Below are 23,100 nucleotides of genomic sequence, written 5' to 3'. Positions count from 1 at the left end.
TTGAAACTTTTAGTTGTATACGTAGTATATTATTATTAGTCTGTGCTTTTAGTATCCGAAATTTATAAATTCCGATAGATGGCGTTATATTAAAAATGTGACACAATATTATTTATCTGATAATTTTAAAGTAACTTTTCCTATGAATTTTAAAGTAATTGTTGCCCGCAGCTTCACTATCGTGATAGTTACAATGGACATTTTAAATAGGCACATATTTTTCATCAAAGACCTACGATGTTTAGGGCTGGTTTCACAGCTTCCTAATGTGTTTAGCTTATCTGACAGTTGAAGACAAATTTAAAACTTGCGTAAAATGGGTCAAGTCTATCAGGGACGTTATAAGCTGGCAGGGAGGGTCCTATTAATAAGGGAAGGGAAGGGCTGTCAGAAAGAACGAAATAAAAGTCTCTTATTTAAAACATGTTTTATTTCACAATATTAACAATTTGGAATGATGATAGATGGTATACATTACATTTTGTCATTTCCTTGGAACATAAGACTGAAGTAATAAATTAGTTTTATACAATATTCAAAACGCTATCTCGTATACACATGAATCATGATACAGCAACAAGACTCGCAATCACGCAAAATTATTGTCCAAAGTAAAACTGTGCCTACGCAACAATAAGGCAGAGTTTTCAAATTAGCGATACAATTGACTTTGTTTATTACTGACATGATATAAGGTGTTAATTTAAATGAATTTTTTATACACTTCGCGAACATATTGAACCTTTTAATAAGCGATAGTAATTGTTATAATAATGCCATAGATAGTACATAATATTAAAATTGAATTTTTTATATAAAAATAGGATGTTCTAAACAGTCAATAATCATTTAAATCTTAATCTTTCTTAATACTATTATAAAGGCGAAAGTTTGTTTGGATGTATGGATGTATGGATGTTTGTTACTCTTTCACGTAAAAACTACTGAACCGATTACAATGAAATTTAGCACACATATAGAGGGTAACTTGGATTTACACATAGGATAGGTTTTATCCCGGAAATCCCACGGGTACGGGAACTATGCGGGTTTTCCTTTGAAAACGCGGGCGAAGCCGCGGGCGGAAATCTAGTATATTATAAAGGCGAAAGTTTGTAAGGATGTATGGATGTATGGATGTTTGTTACTCTTTCACGTAAAAACTACTGAACCGATTATAATGAAATTTAGCACACATATAGAGGGTAACTTGGATTAACACATAGGATAGTTTTTATCCCGGAAATCCCACGGGAACGGGAACTATGCGGGTTTTCCTTTGCAAACGCGGGCGAAGCCGCGGGCGGAAATCTAGTTATAAAATAATGTAATCTTCACATGATTGGATATTGAGCAAGATTGCATTCAATAGATATTTAAATATTACAATATAAGTAATTAAATTGAAAGAAGTACTTGTGCTTGAATATTTGAAATTATTCATAGTTTAAATTGCCTCAAGTTATAGAGAATATTTTACATGCAGGAATGACAATTTGCAATTTTTTTTTATCTCTTTGGTTTAAATTTTAAATTAAATTGTATATCATATAATACAAAAAATCAAATCAGGATTGGATGAACTAGTATTTTTTTAAGATAACAATATAATACACATAACTTGGTTCACATAAAATAAAGACAAGATTATAATAGGAATTGCATGTATTGTACTTAAAACAAATCGTTTAAAATGAGAAGCAACCAAATTACTATACATATGTACATATAATATTTTACTTAAGTCAATAAGAACATCTTTATAGCCATTATTTTTATTGTTTTTACAATTTTATTAACAGACACACATCAAAAAAGTCTATGGATATCTTGTATTTTAATTATATAATAATTATTCCATTAACATTATCTACTATATAAAAATAAGTCGGATATTCCTTCCTGACGCTATAACTCCAGAACGCACGAACCGATTCCCACGGTTTTGCATTCGTTGGAAAGGTCTCGGGCTCCGTGAGGTTTATAGCAAAGAAAAGGTGTCTCTGGTGGCGAAACGGAGTTCGCCCGGTTTGCTAGTTCTTCATAGATTTTTAGATATTTGAAAATACAATATATCCCTAGACCAAGAAGCTTATATCTAATACACTGGAGATTTCAGTATGAACATTAACTTGTAACAAGAAAATATGACCTTTAATGACGCCTGTATGTTTTTTTATCACTTTCACACCTAACTTGCTAACTTGCCAAGTAGGTGTGAAAGGGATAAAAAAACATACAGGCGTCATTCAAGGTCATATTTTCTTGTTACAAGTTAATGTTCATACTGAAATCTCCAGTGTATTAGATATAAGCTTCTTGCCCTAGACTTTGTTGATGTTTACTACAGACTAAGTATTACATATTACCCTTAACTTAAACTTATACAACGAAAAATCACGCGCCATTTCGCATCAAACCACCCAATTGATCCACCAAAGTACTAAAAACTTTACTAGTAGTGGATTCAGGTAATTCTGTAACTGCGGCCAAACCCTTCCCCGCGAGTTGCCCCACTCGAGGGTCAATGGGTAATGTCCCCAAGAAGGGAATCTTTGCTAACTCGGCTAGGGATTGTCCCCCGCCGCTAGAGAAAATGTTTGTGCAGTGACTGCATGTGGGACATTCGTAGCTGGAAAGAATTTCATGAAATTAATAAATTAGTATATTTATAATTTATGCAAATTAAGTTTTCGTGCAATCTGTACTTCTATACTTCTATACTAATATTATAAAGAGGAAAGGTTTGTATGTATGTATGGTTTTCACGCATAAACTACTGGATCGATTTTGATGAAATTTGGCACAGCTAATCTTTAGACCCTGAGAAAGAACATAGGCTACCTTCTATCCTTCTATGTACGGGCGAAGTCGGGGCTGACCGCTAGTATATTATAAGGATTAAAGCTGAAGAGTTTTGTTTGAACGCGCTAATCGGAGGAACTACTGCAACTGGTCCGATTTGAATAATTCGTTCGGTGTTAGATAGCCCATTTAGGGCGTTAAAATAAACAAACATACTCTTCAGCTTTATAATAGATGTATACATTGCACATACATTAATGATTGATACAGTAAAAGTACAACATATAATTTTAATAGTTTTTAGTGGGTTCGTTTCCCAACTCCCATAAGCGAATTTTTGGAAATGCTTGAAAAGCAGATTTCTACCCTTTTAGAAACAAGTGATTATTTTATTTGAACAGTAAAATTTTCTACCTAAAGTACTAACTAAGAGCCCATTAGTTGGCATTACATAATTGTACCCATGTATTATGATAGCTTATATTTTTTTTTAAACTAGCTTTCCGCCCGCGGCTTCGCCCGCTGTGTCTAATAAAAAATAAATTACATATATACAAAAACCTCTCTCTTGAAACACTATCTATTAAAAAAACCGCATCAAAATCCGTTGCGTAGTTTAAAGATTTAAGCATACATAGGGATATAGGGACGAAAAAGCGACTTTGTTTTATACTATGTAGTGATAATAATTTTAATTTAACACTTACCCGCTCATATTCTCAATAATACCCATAATTGGTATGCCAGTTTTCCTACAGAAGGTGATTTCCTTCCTCACATCCTCGATGGCTACTTCCTGTGGTGTGGTCACCAGGATAGCGGAACTGTGCTGCACTTGACGAAGGTTCTCCATTACTGTGATGTGCTCGTCTGATGTACCTGATTAATATGTTTTATGTTATGTTTATGTCCTTAACCGAGTATTTTAAATCTATACTAAATATTATCAAGCTGAAGAGTTTGTTTGTTTGTTTGAATGCGCGTATCTCAAGAACTACTGGTCCGATTTGAAAAATTATTTCGGTGTTGGATAGCCCATTTATCAAGAAAGGCTATAGGCTATATGATCATGCTAAGACCATCAGAAGCGGAGCCACGCGGGTGAAACCGCAGAGCACAGCTAGTGGGAAATATGTGTTTGTCTTTCTTGCACATCAAAATTCAGTTTTATTTTATCTTTATAAATACAGATTTATGGCACAAGGATGGCACTATATTAAAATTTAAAATTGTTACATGTATTAATCTACATTTAATTTCAAAATCAACTTATAACAGCTATGTCTTCACAATGCAGGCCGAAGTTCTAGATTAACAATAATCAAAAACTATAATAACGAAAACTTAAAACTCAGGAAAGTTCCACAAGAAGCTTCCACATTCCGTTGTGCCTGTGCAAATGACCTCCTCAGTACTTTTTCATGAACACCATAACATGCTATTTAAAAAGAATAAAAAAAATTCGATCACAAGGCGGAACTTGAACCCGCATCCTTTCACGCCAATCTGGGGCGGCCTGACCAACGCGTAAAGTATATTTATAAAGCACTAGCGGTCCGCCCCGGCTTCGCCCGTGGTACATATTTACGTTTTCTCTACGTAAAAACCATCCTCGTACTTCAAGGAATATAATAAAAAAAGAATTATCGAAATCGGTTCAGCCGTTCTCGAGTTATGCGCTTACCAACACATTTTGCGATTCATTTTTATATATAAGAAGATTTGAATGCCATAAAACCAAAAATATCAATTCATGTAGCTATAAATAAAAAATTCAGAACTTTACCTGGTGGAGTATCAATAACAAGAAAGTCCAGTTCTTGCCAACAAACATCTTCTAGAAACTGTTTAATCATAGACGTCTTCTTCGGTCCTCTCCACACTACAGCATCATTCCTTGAGTTCAATAGAAACCCAATCGACATGACACCAAGCCTCTGTTCCTTGTCCAAGTATACTGGGATCCAGCCTTCAGGACCCTGGTGGATGTTATGGTCTTCCAAATTTAAGATATAGGGAATACTGGGACCACACAAGTCTATGTCTAGGAGACCAACCTGGAATGTAGACTTCAAAATGAATAGTGTTTATTTAAGAGAAATATGTATTTATTACTATATACTATATGGGCTGATTTTTCAATCCTTGGTTAAAACTTATTCGTCGAATTACAGTGGTGGTCACATAATTAAAGACACCCCCGAATTGACCGTAAAAGATTTCCATTAGGAAGTTCAATTATCTGAAAAAGGTATTTGATCTAGTATTATTTTTATTAAACCATACAAGACAATATGTTCTTTAAAATGAGGGACAAAAAATAGTTATATTCCTTGTTAGTTTCGACACTTGCTCTCTGTGGGAATGTAACACAAACTTTGTTTACGTACGTGTAGCTGGCCACTTAATTAAAGACAACAAGAAATGAGTTGTAATTTTTTATAAATAAAAAGAAACAGCATTGTGCTTTTCTTCGTTTTGCCGCGTAATTTCATAAATCGTTGACACTCCATAATATTTTTGAGTATTTTTAACTTTTAAAATTAAAATTCATATGTTTAATTGTTTTAATATCGATTATTATGGTTAAAATCAAGAGTTGCGACTCGTCCACGAGAAATATTATTTTTAACTTCCATGATAATTAAAATGTTCCTAGGATATTGTTATGAATGCTATAAAACATATTTAACATGTTCCACACGACCGAAAACGTACTCAGAAAATCAAAACCAAGTGAAACTACTTGGCCGAAAGATTAAAAAATGGTGTTGTTGGCTAAAAAAGATCCCGTTAAAGGGTCGAAACTGATACAGTTCAGAGTTGTATGGTGCAGCAGGCTTGAAGGGGGTGTCTGCAAGGACAATTAGACAGAGACTGTGTGAGGAAAACTTGCACTGAAGATTATCTCGGAAAGTACCACTTTTGAAAAAACAAAATGTGAAGGCAAGATTTGACTTTGCTACAAAATACGAACACTGGACTGAACGAGAATGGAAACATGTGCTGTTTTTGCATGAAACTAAGATTAATATGATTAATTCTGTCAGAAAACATCTCAATAAGGAAATGGATCCAAGATAAACTAATAAGTAGGTAGTCATACATGGGGGTGGAAATATCAATGTATGGCGCTGTTTTTCTGAACTTGGTGTTGGACCTGTCAAAAATAGAGAAGGCAACATGGATAAATTCCAGTACAAGTATATTTTAGAGCAATCCATGCTGCACTATGCGGAGGAAAATTTACCTTTTGTTTGGACTTTTCAACACGATAATGATCCTAAGCTCACAGCAAAAGTAGTGAAGTGCTTGTTAAGGAACCAATCTGTAACTGTTTTGGATTGGCCCCCCTGCAGCCCGGGTTTAAATCCGATCGAAAACTTATGGAATCAAGAAAGAAAGAAGTCGCGGCAAAGCGGTCATCAAACGTCGACTAACTTTGCAAAGCATTTTCGAAGAATGGAACCAAATTAGTGATGCAACTTGTACAAAATTAGTTGCTTCAATGCCCAAGAGATGTAAACCGTCATTACTGCCAAAGGACATGCAACCAAATATTGAAAAATGTAAAAATGTTTTGTAAATAAGTCAGGCATTTTGTGTTGGAAAAATAATCTCATTAAAATAATATTTTTTTATGTTTCCCATAAGCGAGTCTAATGTCTTTAATTATATGGCCAGACCTTTGATAGGTTAAAACTGCTAGTAGTAACGATGAACCGATTAAAATCTAACAAACCGACAAGTTCTGTAGATAAAATTTAGTTTAGCATTAGACAACACATACCTGAATATTTTAAAATTATTTAACAAGTTCCAATGGTAGTGTGAAAAAAAATGTTGAGAGATGTGTCTGGGGTAGTATAAAATGCTCTTAGTGTCTTTAATTATGTGACCACCACTGTATGTATAATACTACCATTTTAAAAACGTATTCTAATTGCCTGTATTTGACAGTTTACGTGAGTCGTGACATTTTAATATTATCGTGATACTTTATTGGACGGATAAGTTTTATCCAAGCATTGAAAAATCGGCCCTAAAATAAATAACTAGCCGCTCGTCGTGGCTGTCCAGACTAAGTGTATATGACTCGACAAAAATGTAGCTATCTGCTGGTGAAAGAATTTTTAAAATCGGAACAGTAAAGTTTGTGTTAACAATTACAAAAAAAAAATAAAACGTTTCCTGTTTCCTAATACTAGTTTAGACTTGTGGTACAAAATACCATATATTATTTTCAATCGTAAGTACAAGCGTAGTAGCGAGATATACTTTAAAATCAAATTAGATAAGAATTTACTAACCTTAAATCCCTTTTCTTTAAGTGTTAGAGCCAATTGTGTGCTAACTGTAGATTTACCGACACCACCTTTGCCCGATAACACTAAAATTACTTGCTTCACTTGTTCCAACATTTTATTATACTAATTATTATAGTTTAAAATCAAATTTATCAAGTCAGAAACAAAAAACAAATGACAAATTTGTATTCTACTTTTAAAAGTTACGATGAGGGTTACCATATACGGTTTTAAAATTAGCCAAGTATTTTTTTAGTTAAAAGATGTAAATAAAATTAAAAATTCGAATTAAAATTCGAATATTGGAAAGTTTAAATTGTAAGTAAATTTGTGTTTAATTTTCAGAGGAGGATCTGATTTTTAAAGAAAGTAATTTATAGTTTATTTTGTTATTGAAATTATTATAGTAATGTATGTTACCGAAAGTGGGTAAACATTAAAAACTGGCAAACTTTGGACTGACATTGACATTCTTAATTTAAATACCTAACCAAATGTTGCTAACATTAATAAATATTAAGTCACCGTAAAGGTTTTAATTTATTTAAATTCTGTATTATGTTAAGGACGAAATAAAAAAAATATTGAGAAGTTAAATTTATATTCAATTTAATTAAAATTTAACTTAATTAATTGCTAATTTATATAAATAACATTCGTATAGGAAAATATGACAGCGCTTGCGCTAAATACAAGACACTAGAGCTCAGCGTGAGTGGCGCCGTCTTGTTATTTTTTCAGTTTTCTATAGATTTCTTGAGTTGTGGTTGTATTTTGTGTGCCGGTTCCGTTGTATAGAGATGCTATTTTTTCTGCATTTTATAAAGGATTATAGGACGTTTTGTGACATAAAAAGTTTGTGATACTGTTCATTTGTTATTATTTCATTTAAAAATAGTGATTTGCGTGTGTTGGTGTATTTATTTGCGTAAATCTTGAGTGGTTGTGCAAGATTTCGTCCTCTTCGAGATTTTGTGTAATATAACTAGAGAAGTCTCTCGAGGTAATTCTTTTTTTATTTAATTGTGGATTTATGTCATAATACGAGTTAGTAAAGCTTATGTGTTTATTTAAAATATCAATGATTCTACCATGCGGGCGTGTTGCCGACTCGCTCGGCCCACCCCTCGCAAGACGAATGTATATTAAATGGGATTAGGCAATTGTGAATTAGAAAGCACACGGAATCAATAACAGCCTTTATTCTCTCATTCCTAATTTGAATAGGTTAATTTTAAACAAAATTACGTTGAAATAAAATGATCCGAAATAATTGGAAACGACGATATTTTCGATTTAAAAATGGAACGGTCCTGCTTATTTCGAATAATTTTTTTTGAAACATTCACTGTATTTGGTTTCAGTATAAAAAGAAAATTTAATAAAATAAAAATAAGATTTAATAATACATATGTATATGATTTACGTTAAACCTACGTAACAGAATAATGTAGGTATGTAGTTTTTGTACAAACATAATGATGCTTCTTCTAGTGTAGATAAAACAATAATAATATAATCTATGTATTGATAAATATGAGTAAACAATCAATTTATAAGAATGATTAAATGTAGATAAGATTTTAGTGTTTAAGTTCTCATTAAAAACTACTATTGTAAGTACCTACATTTTACTAAATTAATAACATAAAAAGCATGCATTTTCTGGTGCAGTTTAATCTTCTAAATAATATGATTATATTTTTATCAAGATGAGTTCAAGTTCATACTTGACCTTCCAAAATAAGATAGGTACATACAGAAAAACAATTTGATTATAATTCAATAAAATGCAAATCTTTATGTAACATATATAAATCTCGTGTCACAATATTTGTCCTCAATGGACTCCTAAACCACTTAACCGATTGCAATAAAATTCACACACCATGTGCAGTTTGATCCAACTTGAGAGATAGGATAGTTTAAACATGTAGGTAGTAATACTATAAGTAATTATAGTATTATTTAAATTAATGAAATTAATGACCATCGGCTAGGTCACAAAAAAAAAAAAAGATTTTTCATATTACCTATTAAAATATTATTATTTAAAAATAAGAGTCATTATGTTGCAAGTAGTTCATAATATTAAAATAGTGTTTTACTCTAAATGTAAATGAGATGGTATCAGCATGGGGGTTACATTATTTATAGAGGCTTAGTCATGTTACTGCATGTGGGGTGCGTATAGATCTATTTATTTTTTAATGTATGAAAAATAAATTTAAATAAATAATAAATAAATAAATATTATAGGACATTATTACACAAATCGACCTAGTCCCACAGTAAGCTCAATTAAGGCTTGTGTTGTGGGTACTAGGCGACGATAAATATAATATTTAATAAATACATATATAGATAAAAACACCCAGACCCAAGAACAAATAATTGAGTTCATCACACAAATATTTGCCCTGACCGGGGATCGAACCCGGGACCGTCGGCTCAGTAGGCAGTTACTTTACCACTGCGCCAACCGCGTCGTCAATTCAAATTTAAAAGTTAATTGTTCATTGTATTGGTGTATTGATTTCCTTGATAGAGACATTTTTGTGATTTAGAGCCATTTCAAATTTTTATTAGTTGGTTAAAATATTTTTAGCATAACTATGTTAATACGGCTGTTTTTGGTAAGTAAACATCCTACACACAATATATGTTAAGGATGTCTATAGATTATGACTTCACTACATAGTATAAAACAAAGTCTCTCTCTCTGTCCCTGTGTCCCTTTGTATGCTTAAATCTTTAAAACTACGCAAAGGATTATGATGCGGTTTTCTTTCATAGATAGAGTGATTCAAGAGGAAGGTTTTAGTACATATAATTTACTTACTAGATTTTAAACAAATCGGGCGAAGCCGCGGGCGGAAAGCTAGTTTAAGATATTTAACTAATCTTGTGAATGTGTCTAATAGTATAGGTATCAATACATTTTAATTACTGTATGCAATAAAAGTGGGTCATTTTTTGCTGAAAAATGTTTAATTAATTACTTATTTAATATCTTTTTTATGTGCGTTTATGTGAATTAAATATTTAATGTTTTAATTTCAAGTAAGTATTCTAACTTATCATAGGATATCGTCAACAGAAAGGTATAAAAATTGGAATTTAAAAAAGTAATCAAATTTTTTCATCAAAAATGTTTTTCGTAAAAATTTTTTTTTCAAACGAACTAATCATACAAGCTTACATTAGAAATCGAATCCCGTTCCCAAGAGGCATAAATCACGGCGGTGGTATACCTATTATTGGATGCGTCCAGCTGTTGAACACGCGGTCAATTCGAATGTCATTACTATTAATTATATTTGTAGTTTATTTATTGCGCTTCTGTGGTTTGAATTATCACGGAGCTTTGATGTACTTGGAAGTTAAAATGATAAAGGCAATTAAACGGTTGCTCTCCTTATCGTATTAATCGAAAAAATCCCATTCAAAAAGTTAGTAGGTATTTCTATAATCCATACTAATATTATAAATGCGAAAGTAACTCTGTCTGTCTGTCTGTTACTCAATCACGCCTAAACTACTGAACCAATTTGCATGAAATTTGGTATGGAGATATTTTGATACCCGAGACAGGACATAGGCTATCTTTTATTGCGAAATATGTAAGTACCACGAGCGAAGCCGGGGCGGACCACTAGTAGGATATATATTTCGATAATAATTCAAAAACTAAATTAGTTATAATTCGATTAATTTTCTGATCAGATCATAGAAATACCTATTTAATACTGAAATCGTGAAGGTGATTCGTTCAATTTGTACAAATAATTTTTCACGCTATATTTTTCTGTCCACTATTGGTATTTAAGGGGATTCTCTGCGTCCGCGTCCCTATTTGCTGTAACCCCTAATATTTCTATCGCTCCCCCGTCAAAACTTCCCCAAAAGAGCAATTAAGAATAATTATAGTTTTTCTCATTATCAACGCCCCATGTTACATTAAAATTTTAATTAAAAAAGTACCTAATTGTCTAGTTTTTATAACCTGTGTAAAATTCAATGTTCAACAAGTCGATAAGGATAATAATTTCTATATTAAGTATAAGGTTATGTTTTAGCTGGTTTTACTCATGAATTTACAATATTGTATATGTATAAAAATAAAAAATTCGATAATCATTTCATACATTACATTCTTAATGAGAAATTGTAATCTGGATTCTATGACACCTATTATTTATACCGTATTAGGCAATTTGTTTCCTCGTCACCTAAATGTGTTAATCTCTGAAAATACTACAGTATTATCATTTGCTTTTAATCCAATTGATAGACTTATAGAGGAAGCGAAGCAAGCTACACCCCGTGAAATGGAAATTGCTAGAAGTATTGCACAAAAAGAAAATATGGCTAGTAAAATTGCACAGGGATAAATATACCACAGTCCCCGACGTAATATAAAGTAACTCTCGTAATGCACCCCTTGCCCCAATGCAGTTATAGCCCCCGCCCAGCAGCGGCCTAATGGTGCTTGCAATTTGCACCGCGTCTTAACAACTCTTGACCCATTCTGGAAAATACTGGAAACAATTTGGCAGCCTATTTTGTGTAGCTTTGCGGCTTTTAGAAATATGTACATTATTTTAGGTATACCTTTACATCCAGTACCAGGACAGTTCGTTTTCCCCAATTTTATGACTATGAGAACGTTATATTATCCTAAACTTAAGAATTTACTGATTTGACTGATTACTGGAATCTTTAATATCCAAGTCCAGAAGCAGTGCAAAATGCGTTTCAGTTTATTTTTTTATAGAAGATATAATGTAGCTGTATGCACAGAATTTATAGCGTTACATTGTAATTTGTAGGTAACTTCATTAAGCCATACACAATTGTTTATTATCTAAAATGAAAAAAAATATTAGACAAATATGATACATATTTTCCTAACGTGGTTTATGCTCGATACTGTACGGATTAAAATAGTCCAATCTTGGAAAAAAATTCAACGAATTTCGTTCCCGTTACGTATCGTATTTCCTATATACAGGTTAGTGACGTAATACAAATCGAAATCATTGGATTGCGTTTACGTAAGATCTCATCGGAATTACTTCGGCTCAATTCTGGTGTTTATATCGAATGGAATCCAATCAAAGCCCCTCGCGATTATGACTGATTTGTCACTACAAAGCTTCGCGAGATTGCCAAGCGAACAAGACAGACTTGAGGGGGAAAGTCCCTGGTTTGTAATAATGTTTTTTGGATATTGGAAAGTCAAGTTATTTCATTTTAACTTATCAGGCGGTCTAGCTTTTTCTCTGAAAAGTGTGGAATTTTTTTGTCTGGTATAAAAGCTCAGATTCAAGTGCTGATAGGGTTCCAAAGTACACTCATTCGTCGTTTGCAATGAGAATGTAGTAAGATAGAACAATTTACAAAATGTATAACTTATACTTATTTATGTTTTGTGGGTTTGCTTCAAATCAAATTCCAATAGGAAAGTGAATCAAAGATTGCCTTTATTTATTACAAAATTGTTATGGATAAAATAATACTGTAGAATTGAATTTATTATTTTTGAATGATTCAACTAACTGCCGATCTATTGGAGCCGATCGAGCTGAATAACTGTACCAAATACATTTATGTTATTTTTTATGAAACATTATTAATTAATTATCGTTTGAAAGTAAATTGATTTCAAGAAATTGAATTTTTATTTTTATACCAGAATGTGATAAATAGCAATTGGCATAAAAAATAATTTAACATTACCTAAAGTAGGTTACACCTTGAATTAACTATTATGTGAATGCGCTGGTCTGACCTTATCTATGAAATTAATAGTTTTTTGTTTTACTGGAGAGACGAAGTTATACGCCTTAACTAGTTGTATAATGTAGCGACATTTGCAATTGCACAATTTTAATTGATGATAAGTGGCACTTGAATAAAATTTAATGTCCATTTTTTTATAACTAGCAGTAGTATGCGGATTCACCTGCTATTATACAATTTATTATTTACTAGCGGTCAGCCCCGGCTTTTCCCGTGGTACATGTTTACGTTTTCTCTCCATAAGAACCATCCTCGTATTTCAAGGAATATGATAAAAAATTAATTATCGAAATCGGTCGAGCTATTCACGCGTGATGCTGTGACCAAGGAAAATATGTATTCATTGTTATACATATATATATATATATACAGTGGTGGTCATATAATTAAGAACGCTGATACAAAGGGAAGATTTTTTCAGACCAAGATGCATAACTAATTTCATGTAATTATTTTTATTTTTCTCGATATAGAAATACTTTTCCAACAAATCACTGTATTCATTAATACACGTGATTAGCCTAAAAATTAATAGACAAACTTTTTACACTACTTCTAAACATAGTATTCCTATTTACTAGCTGGTCACGTAATTAAGAACGCTAAATAGTTTATACTATTATTCAAATTTCAATAGAGAACACTGGACTCGATTTGTTGTGTGTTGTGTGTTGTGGTTGTTTGTATAATTTTGGCGCCATTAAGTGTTGCAAAAGATTAAAAGTGATTACTTCTCATAAAAAAAATGGAAATAAATAAAAGTTGTGATAAATCTACTAGGAAAGTTATAATGAAACTTCGCGGGAAGAATTGGTCTTATAAAAAGTGCATCTGCAATGTTCAAACTATGGTTTTACACACCTTAAGGCATTTTGATACGTATCAAACAACTTCGGATGTCCCACGTATGCCAAGACAGAAAAAAACAACTCCTCAAGATGACCGAAACATCGCCCTTATGGTGAAACAAAATCCTTTTAAAGGGTCTAATGGGCTGAGAAAAGAATATTTCGGCGAAAATAACCCTTCAGCAATCTCAGCACGCACTATTCGAAGACGTTTGGTAGAAGAAAAATTGCACGGTCGGATAGCAAGAAAAGTACCCATGTTGAAACTTTGCCACAGACAATCCCGGCTTAGATTTGCAAGAAAATATGAAAACTGGACTGTGCGACAGTGGAAAAATGTACTTTTCTCTGACTAAACGAAAATAAACAGAGTATTTTCCGATGGAAAACGATATGTTTTACGTCCTCCGAATACAGAATTCGACAGGCACGGTGGTGGAAATGTGAAAATTTGGGGGTGCTTTTCTGGACATGGTGTTGGACCTGTAAAGTTAATAGAAGGTAACATGAATCAATTCCAATACAAAAATATACTGGAAGAAACAATGTTACCTTATGCTGAAGAAGTTCTACCGGTTATTTGGACATTCCAGCATGACAATGATCCAAAGCACACTGCACACACTGTAAAGGAATTTCTAACAGCGCAGTCAGTTTCTGTTTTGGACTGGCCAGCTAACAGCCCTGACCTAAACCCAATAGAGAATCTGTGGTTCGAAGTTAAGAAAAAGGTTTCAAATACACAGTGTCGAAATTTAAGGGAGCTGTACGACGTTTTCTTAGAAGAATGAAATTCTATTTCTCTAGCAAAATGTCAAAAATTAATAGAGTCAATGCCTCGCCGGTGTAAAGCAGTAATTAAAAGCCGTAGACATGCTATTAAATATTTATTTTAGTTAAAAATGTATTAACTTGCTCTACAAATTTTTCTCGCAACGTATTATTGTAATTTTTTTAAATGAAAGTGTCATACAAAACAATTCCCGAGCAGATAAATTAATCGTTCTTAATTATTTGTCCAGCTTCACTATTATTTGAATGTGTTGCTTTGGTTAAATAAATTATTTTTCAAAAAATATTGTTGGCGATTTTATTATTTATTATTAAACTTGGTTGCTCTATTAATGTGGCTATTTTATGACATAACTAGTTGCTTCTCAGAAGGTGAACATCTCTGTGTATGACATTATTTATAAATAAAAATTTCTAGTACTTCAGATCGTTCTTAATTATATGACCACCACTATATATATATATATAGAGATTTTATAATAAAATAACATTTAACAATGTCAAGAATTGATTAGAATATAAAAATTAGGTTAATAGTTTGGTAGATTACCGCGATGAAAGAACAAACTTTATGTTGGTTAACAACTAAACTATTTTAATTAACGTGTATAGGATATTTATCTTTTAATTGGCTGTTAATAATTAACAGAGCAATATTATTAGTGGCACAAAATTTGCTTCATTGTTTAGGTTTAGTTTCTAGACGTAACAAATATTGAAATTTATCAAGTACTAAAACACACTTTAGCAAATTATGCTCACAAGCCCTTTTTCTGTGGAAATTTAGACGCATTTGCATTGTCGAAACCCGGATGAAAATGCATATTCAGCTATTTTAGAGATTTTCGGAACCGACCGCGACCACAGCCGCGAGAGGGAAACAGACAGGAGGCTTTATTTTTGAAAATTTATATTATAATTGAAATATTATTAAAGATTATTTTTCCGACCCAAATATCGACCAATAGAATTGCACCATTCGACGTCACGTGGTACAACCTACATGGTTTTATACTGATAATTTTTTGAAAATTTTCTCTGGTCGTTGACGTCAAACTGACAGGTTCAATTCAACTGTGAAATTATTGGCCGACATTTGGGACGGAAAAATAATCTCCCGAATACCACACGAGCTTCAAAACAAAAAAAATTATCTGGCATTTCCCTCAAGGTTCCCTGCAAACAAATAAAGTCGTCAAGTTTTTCAGGAAAAATCACTCGCGCTTCGCGCTCGTGATTTTTTAACCTTGACTAAAAACTTGACTCCTTCATTTGTTTGCAACGAACCTATCGGAAAATACCCGATAATTTTGAAGCTCTTGTGGTATTATGGTCCGGGAGCCAGCAGCAGATTTTATGACCAAGTTCCTCTCAAGCGGTAATTAGTAAAATGCATCAAAGTATAGTATTATGAAGCCTCGTGAACGTCAGCTGGAGCTCGGTTGGGGGGAAGAGCGGTTGTAGCCTCCCGTATCAGCTGACGGTTTTTCCACCAAGATACAGCCAGCTGACATATATATTTATCCACAGTTACATATAAGCTATCATCAGGTAAATTTTTGTTTGAGAGGAAATAACGGAAAATAAATTTTTCTTTAAATTTAACTTTCATGTTCGAGACACCAGCTGACGTATAATACACCATGTTGTAACCAGCTGACTATTTTTTTTCGTTGAGATATTGGGTTAGCTACAATTTGACAAATTTTTAGCTGAGAGGAAATGAATGAATGAATGTATTTTTTTTCCTATGTGCGTGGGAGGCTACAACCGCTCACCCCCCCAACCGAGCGCCAGCTGATGTTCACGAGGCTTTATAATACTATACTCTCATGCGTCTGACGAATTATCTCTTGAGAGGAAATAGTTAACCAAATTTGCACCTGGCTCCCTAACCATTATAAGTGAATATAGTCGATCGGTCTTTGATGATAATAATTGATTAATTGGTCTGAATATTTTATGATTTTTTTTAATGTCTTTTACAAAGTAACACAATAAACGCGTGATTCTATAGTTGCAATACAAAGTGCATAATGCACTTGCATTTGTTATCTCTTATCGGCGATGTGGGCGGAATGCGTCCCGTTCCATGTGATAGTGTGTACAAAGTATTGTTTGTTCGTTTGTTTAGTTATACCTATGTGAATGTGACTATTGGCAACTTCAGCGTGCTGGCTAATAGTTTCATGAAAATTTCCTTTTTAATCTCGAGCGTTGTGTGTGTTTGTACTTGTTTGAAAAGTATTACCTTGCTAATACTAACTAGTTAATTTCGTTCAGTATATTATGGATGTGTAGGTAGTGTAGTATTTAAATATAAGTACTTACGAATACGTCCTGACATTTTCTTCCATATCAACTAATAATATATTGTTTTGCAGTCGATAGTTAACGGGTTCGTAAATAACATTTTAAACGAACTCAAATTTTAATTTAATACTCTGTTAGCAACAAGACAATCAAGATGTCCGCTGTCTAAAATTACCGGCCATATTTATTCCGGCCGCCATTACATCTGTCACTTTGCGCGCCATAAACGCACGGGAAGCACAACGAAATCATAGACAATAATCCGACCGGACGCTGGGTGCAACGTCGCTTCCGCGTGATAGCACCAAATACGTCGACACGTGGTTATTGGTAGTTACTTGTTAGGGCCGCCTCACACACGAATAATTCCAATCTATACCCGCGGCCCCGTCATTAAAGCTCGACGGGACACAGTGGGGTTTTAGTCGGTAAGAATACGACATGTCCCACGGCTCCTTCCACAGGTGTCGTGCCTATCTATGCAAGATTTAAGCGGTAAAAAAGAGAGCCGCCTCGCACAGCTCGAAGCTCGAAGCTTGAAGGATTGTTGAATAGTGTCTGCAATCTTCTACGTTAAGCTGCGATTGCATGTGTGTCTTCAACGTACTTAACATAAGTTACACAGCGACTGATTTGCGGCCGTTGCAAGCTGTTGACTATCAATATATCCTGCAAAAACTGCAAACAGATTTTAGCATTCCACTTATTATGGGAAAAGCTTGTCAGTAAACAATCGAAGGATTCGAAGATTGATGCTAATCGTAGATAGGAGAAACATTATGTAATTACGGGCTATGACTATGTAGAGCGGTCTTTTATTGATTGATTGCTTACTGCTGGAGTGGTCCGTGTGCGTCGGCCCTTAGTTGAGATAGGAAGTTTTGGCCGCGTATAAGGAATGGAAATGATGGATAATTCTTTTGACGGGTTTGGGCCGGTTAATGAATAATTTAACGACATGTCGCATGTTCGAGTATCGGAGTATAAAAGTGAAACCCTAATGTGGGTGTAGTTCTTATTGTTTTATTTATTTTTACTTGCAGGCAAAGTTGGTTGAACCTCGAAACGACATAAGATCTTTCTCATTTGACAAACGCGGTTTTCTTTAAGTTATTCTACTATTCGGCTGTGATAAAATGAACAAATTAACGATCATTAAAGTAAGCTTTGTCCATCCTTTCTTGAGTTTTAAACTTAAGAATTCATAATCTTTATAAGTACAGATGTTTTTAATGTATGCCATTAAACGCATCTTTAATTAAATGGTATAAAGTCACAAACACAGGTTTCTATTCAAGAAAAACAAATGTGTTATTCATTACTGCATCTGTCTTATTTATTGGCATTTAAAGATAACTAACTTATAATAAAATTACATCAGAACTCAGAAGTTGCTCACAATAATTTTAATTAATGTCTATATTAAGTATCCTTGAATCGAATATAATTTGTTGGTAATAAGCGTGAATTAAATGAGTTATGGGCTTGATAATGATGAGTAATGTTCGCGTCAATAAATGATGATAGGAAATTAACAGTGTCACTGTGCAGTGGTTAATGGGAAGTAGAATTTGTGTTTATTTTTGTGGTTTTCCTTAAGCTGTCGTTTAATTAATATGTTCATAATAATTAGCAGTTATAGCAACCGAATTCGATGTCGTATGAGTCTTCTAATGACGGGGTTCTTTCTGGGGATTTCTTCTTTCTGGAACATTTTGTTGCTTGTATGAATATGCGAGTATGTTAGATTATTACATGTTGTCTTATACCTACATTGTTGTTATTTTATTCTGACTGTTCTGCCTTATTTTAATTAGTTTTTCGTTAATAGGGAAGTGCGCAGTAGGTAGTAAAGAGAGTGGAAAACTCGATACGCCCATAAGCGCTTAAATGAATCATGCTCCAATGCTGATATTTTGATAACGCTGAACTTTTGTTGTATCGCGAAAAATGTAATTCCCCTAACGATAAAATTTCACATACCTACTTGTTTCAATCAGTAGCCAGTAACTATAACTGTATCATTTGAAATATGATTTCACCACCAGAGTATACAGGTTCAGATCCGATTATAGTCTTATAAGCTTATACTGGTTCTGTATACCTGTTTAAATAACCCAGGCTTCCTGAAATCCTCCCAAAAATTAGCGCTCAAGAGAAACTTTCTCATTCACGATTCAGTCCAGGATGAGCAATTGACAATACAGCAATGAGTCAGGTCCACTTGATTAGCTCAAATAAGTATCCTTTTTCACGTTGCCGCATTGAAACGCGTCCAACAATGCTGTGGTTCGAGCCAATTGATTTATTGCACTGGTTTTGGTATACAGGATTTCTCTATATAATCTACTGGCAGAGATATCTACTGGCCTGATTTAGAAAAGTGGTTGATGCCCTGCAGCATTTTAACATAGTTAACCGCTTACCTATTTTTAAATAAGGCATATTGTTTTCTACAAAGTTTTTAGGCCTATGTATCCAGTTCTTAAATTGGTTCAGTAAAATTTAAAAATAAGGTCTTGAAGTTTTTTATGAAAGGCCCGACGAAAACGCTCTTAACATTTTGCGATACAAATTATCAGCGTCTTTTAACATCTAAGGATTTTCAAGAAGCCAACTTAAGGACTTTAGGAAAAGGGAATTTCGTGAAGACAGTTGGAGTTGTGTTAAACAATGAACCAGTTAGCAAAGTAGTCAATATAGACAGCTAGGCAATTAGTCCTTTTCAATTCCTTTTATCTGTTTTTCGCTGCTCGACGATTGGACAAGGGCTTTCATTTCTTTTGTTTCCCAATCCTAATTATTGCCTAATCCCTTACAGATTTATTTTTGTTAACGATTCCAATTTTGCTAAAAAGAATTGTATATTAGGTGTATTGTTTCTGAATTATATTCAGTATAATTGCACAGAATAATATAGACAAGCTTCATTGAGAATTTATTTAATTATTTCACTTTTTTAATTAAAAAAGTGTTTACCAACGTAATAATTCCGCGGATGGGGGTCGCTCAATCAATACACAAATTGGCTAGCAAAAAACTAAATCTATAAAAATAACAATAAAGATGGCTTCCTTGTGCCGGATCTAAGGCCCAATTGTTTTCCAGCGGAGCGGAGACTATTCGAGTGTTTACGGTACATTAGTTTTCTTGTATAATAAATAATGGTTCCAAGTTCGGATTCAATTATACAGCTGAAGCAGGGTCGAATGTTGTGGATGAAGGATATTTATAAGGAGAATTTAGATTTGAGTTCGTTTTTTGTTTGGAAACATAAAAAAAATAATAATATATAAATTAGAAATAGTAAATACTTAGCTTTCTGTTTAGGAAAGAGTTGTCGAAATAAGTTTAGGTGTCGATTATTCTTTCAAACATACAATAAATAAACTGTTATTTTAAACATAAGTGTGTGCTTTTTGTTAGTTATGGCGCCACTAATTAAATGATTCGGTCAATGCCCAGTATTTATGGATTGTATAAATTGGTTAAACACTTGCCGCTATGGCATGTCATGGCTTCCTGGGATATGAAATGTAGAGCCCTTATACTCGGTATAAGATAATTTAAAAAATCGATCGAGTAGGTTTTTGTTTAAATTGTAACAAATAAAAAAAATTATATTTTCTCCTTATATTATTTGACTATTTGACTAGAAAATCGCATGGAAATATTGAAAAATACTGATGACCCTCGTAGTGCAACAAAATAGATAGGTATCATTTAAAAATGCCAGTATTATTATTAGCTAAATAATATTTCTATTGACAATGCTTTGTGTGGGTACTTCCCATTATTATTATTTTTATCATGTATCTAAATGCATTATGATTTATGTATGACGCATTATTGAACTCTGTACTACTAGCCATAATAAAACGATAATAATGGATGTATATGTATATATGTACAAAAATAAAAATTGGTTGTTTGTAAATAAAGTAGGTTTACGATCGAGATGTTTACGTGATAACGTCTTATTGGTGGCAGCGCTCGAGATGAGACGGGAGATCGGTCCGTCTCTCTCTCGTTATACCTGCGATCGCGCTCGTGAGGTTTTGGTGTGACACAAGTTTCTGAACATGTCACCCGACTAAAACGATTTTAAAAACGTTATCACGTTAAAAATTAATAGAGAGTTGTTTTTTTTAGGTACGTATTACGTTTGGCTTTATCATGGAGTTCGATATTTTAAATACTATAACCTATAAAGTATGTGTACTTGCCCCTTGGTTTTCATATTTTGGCATTTGGCTAAACCGATATTGATTAATTATAGCGAAGAGATAGATTTCATCTCCATCTTTTTCACGCGTCGATCGACAAAGCACGGAAGCAAAGCCAGCAAAGAAAATAGATCCACAACAGATGTCAAACCCATTTGTCTGAAACCCAAAGGGAACTAGGACTTCCTAAAAAGAAAACCTAGACTAGGTTCAAGTTAGATTGGATCTATAGGTATCCTACACTCGATGATGCCTTGTTGCATAATACACTGACACACATTTTTTGGCGCAATGTAGTTGTGGTGATAACGTCATACCTACGTGATGCAAAAGTGCAACTTAATTGAAAAAAAAACCTTGCATATACGTGAGAAATAAGATGCAGTTATTTCAATGTAACAAACAGAAATTAACTTTACACTGTTCTGTTGCTATTTGTTTTTATACTTATTGGTTTTTTTAAATTTTCATAGATGGTAGATTCTACGAGCTATGCAGATAATTGACATATTATTGTTGTTCTGGTTAATTATATTTATCGCTCCAGTTTGATGAACGTAACATAAAACAAAACCAACTAATAAAATAAAAATTGTAGAGCTTTCTCAAAAGGATGCAAATTTAACACGTAAAGTGTAAGCAAAGCCGGAAAAGGCAACCTTGTTATTAATTGCAGTATACAGTGCAATCGTAAGTATTAATTACTACAAGATACCGTCTGATGTAACTAACGAGGAATTAGGTTAGGGGGACATTTTGTAATGTTTCTTATCTTATTTGCTAGGTGGCGCTTACGTCGTTATCAAAAGGAAAATTTAGATTCTAAAGGAAGAATTTTTGCGGGTAACAATATTTTTTTTAATACTTTGTCGATGGCAATCGCTTCCTGTAATATTGGCAAGTGAAGGTCAGGCAAAATTGGTTCAGCTGTTCCGGAGATTTGCCGGAACAAATAGACGGTCAGACATGTAGATGGATAGAGATAAAAAAAGCTCTATGCCAAAATTTATCAAAACGGTTTTACTGTTTTGGCTTGATAACAGAGCATACATGCTACACTTCCCATCTTTGCATGTTACTACATAGTTAGTTAATTGATATTGATTCGAAAGCAAATTACAATTAGATAATAGATTATATTATAAGTAATTGAATATACATATATTGTAATAACACACTAGGCACTAAGTGTTTATATTATCAGTATGACACACGACTGCAAAATATATTTTTTTTATTTGTAATTGAGAAACACTATTAAATAAAACTGCATCAAAAGCCGTAGTTTAAAAATTTAAGCTGCTTCGTTTTTACAGTAGGTATAGTAGTTAGTTTATTAAAAAGAAAAAAGTAGTAAAGTAGTAGTAGAATTTTTTAAAGTAGTTTTTATAGTATTCGTTTTTTTCGTTTCCTACTTACAGTAATATTGATGGATATTGAACCTGTATACTCCACTACATTTCTAATTGAATATTCCGCCAGCGTGTTTCGTACGCATCAATCAGTATCAATTGCTATTTGTTGTGTATGTGTGTGTTGTTATGAAGATTTATCGTCATCCCATGAGAACAGTGGAAGTGTAAATACAATAAATATTATTTTTATAGATGTCTATTTAGGTGGAAACAAAATTTTCGGAACGAGCGCATGTATTTTGTATGTTATCGTATTTTGGTAGGATACATAGAAACATTTTTGACGTGACAACGTCTTATAATTCGATAGAGCCGGCTGCACGCACGAAAAAACATGACTCATGCGGCGTTACATCGCTCTGAGGCGTTCCATGTGGCTTGAAGTGCAAGCGAGAGCGCGGAACGAGCGACAAAGAAGCACAATCGGACGTTGTCACGTTCAACTATCGTCAGTAAACCGACTTTACAGACAAGTGACAACCAATTTTTTTTTATATGGATTGTTTGAAAATATATCTTCATATTAAGTTAAAGCCAGACTTTCCAAACTACAAATTGAGATATTAAATTATTTAAATACTATGCTCAT

General features: G+C 33.2%; 2 protein-coding genes across 2 annotated transcripts in view; one reads left to right on the top strand and one right to left on the bottom strand.

The window, feature by feature from the left end:
- Positions 1-1,595: 1,595 nt before the first annotated feature.
- Nubp2 (NUBP iron-sulfur cluster assembly factor 2) lies at positions 1,596-7,309 on the bottom strand. The gene is made up of 4 exons (XM_090104354.1): positions 7,116-7,309; positions 4,592-4,862; positions 3,513-3,684; positions 1,596-2,632 (listed from the first exon to the last, which is right to left on the bottom strand). Exons 1-4 carry the CDS (start codon positions 7,224-7,226, stop codon positions 2,398-2,400), a joined length of 789 nt encoding a protein of 262 aa, XP_089960480.1. The 5' UTR covers positions 7,227-7,309; the 3' UTR covers positions 1,596-2,397.
- Positions 7,310-7,822: 513 nt separating this feature from the next.
- The window catches only part of tty (tweety), an 86,186-nt gene continuing 70,908 nt past the window's right edge, over positions 7,823-23,100 (top strand). The window contains exon 1 of the mRNA XM_090104956.1: positions 7,823-8,115. The gene's annotated coding sequence lies outside the window, so the exon portion shown is untranslated. The remainder of the gene's footprint in view (positions 8,116-23,100) is intronic.

Source organism: Colias eurytheme, chromosome 8 (assembly GCF_061535395.1).
Source record: "Colias eurytheme isolate Ceu_HAF_F1 chromosome 8, ilColEury1 Martin Lab GWU primary, whole genome shotgun sequence".
In the NCBI taxonomy this organism is placed as follows: domain Eukaryota; kingdom Metazoa; phylum Arthropoda; class Insecta; order Lepidoptera; family Pieridae; genus Colias; species Colias eurytheme.
The sequence above is the reverse complement of the archived record's forward strand: the minus strand, read 5'-3'. Positions and strand labels throughout refer to the sequence as shown.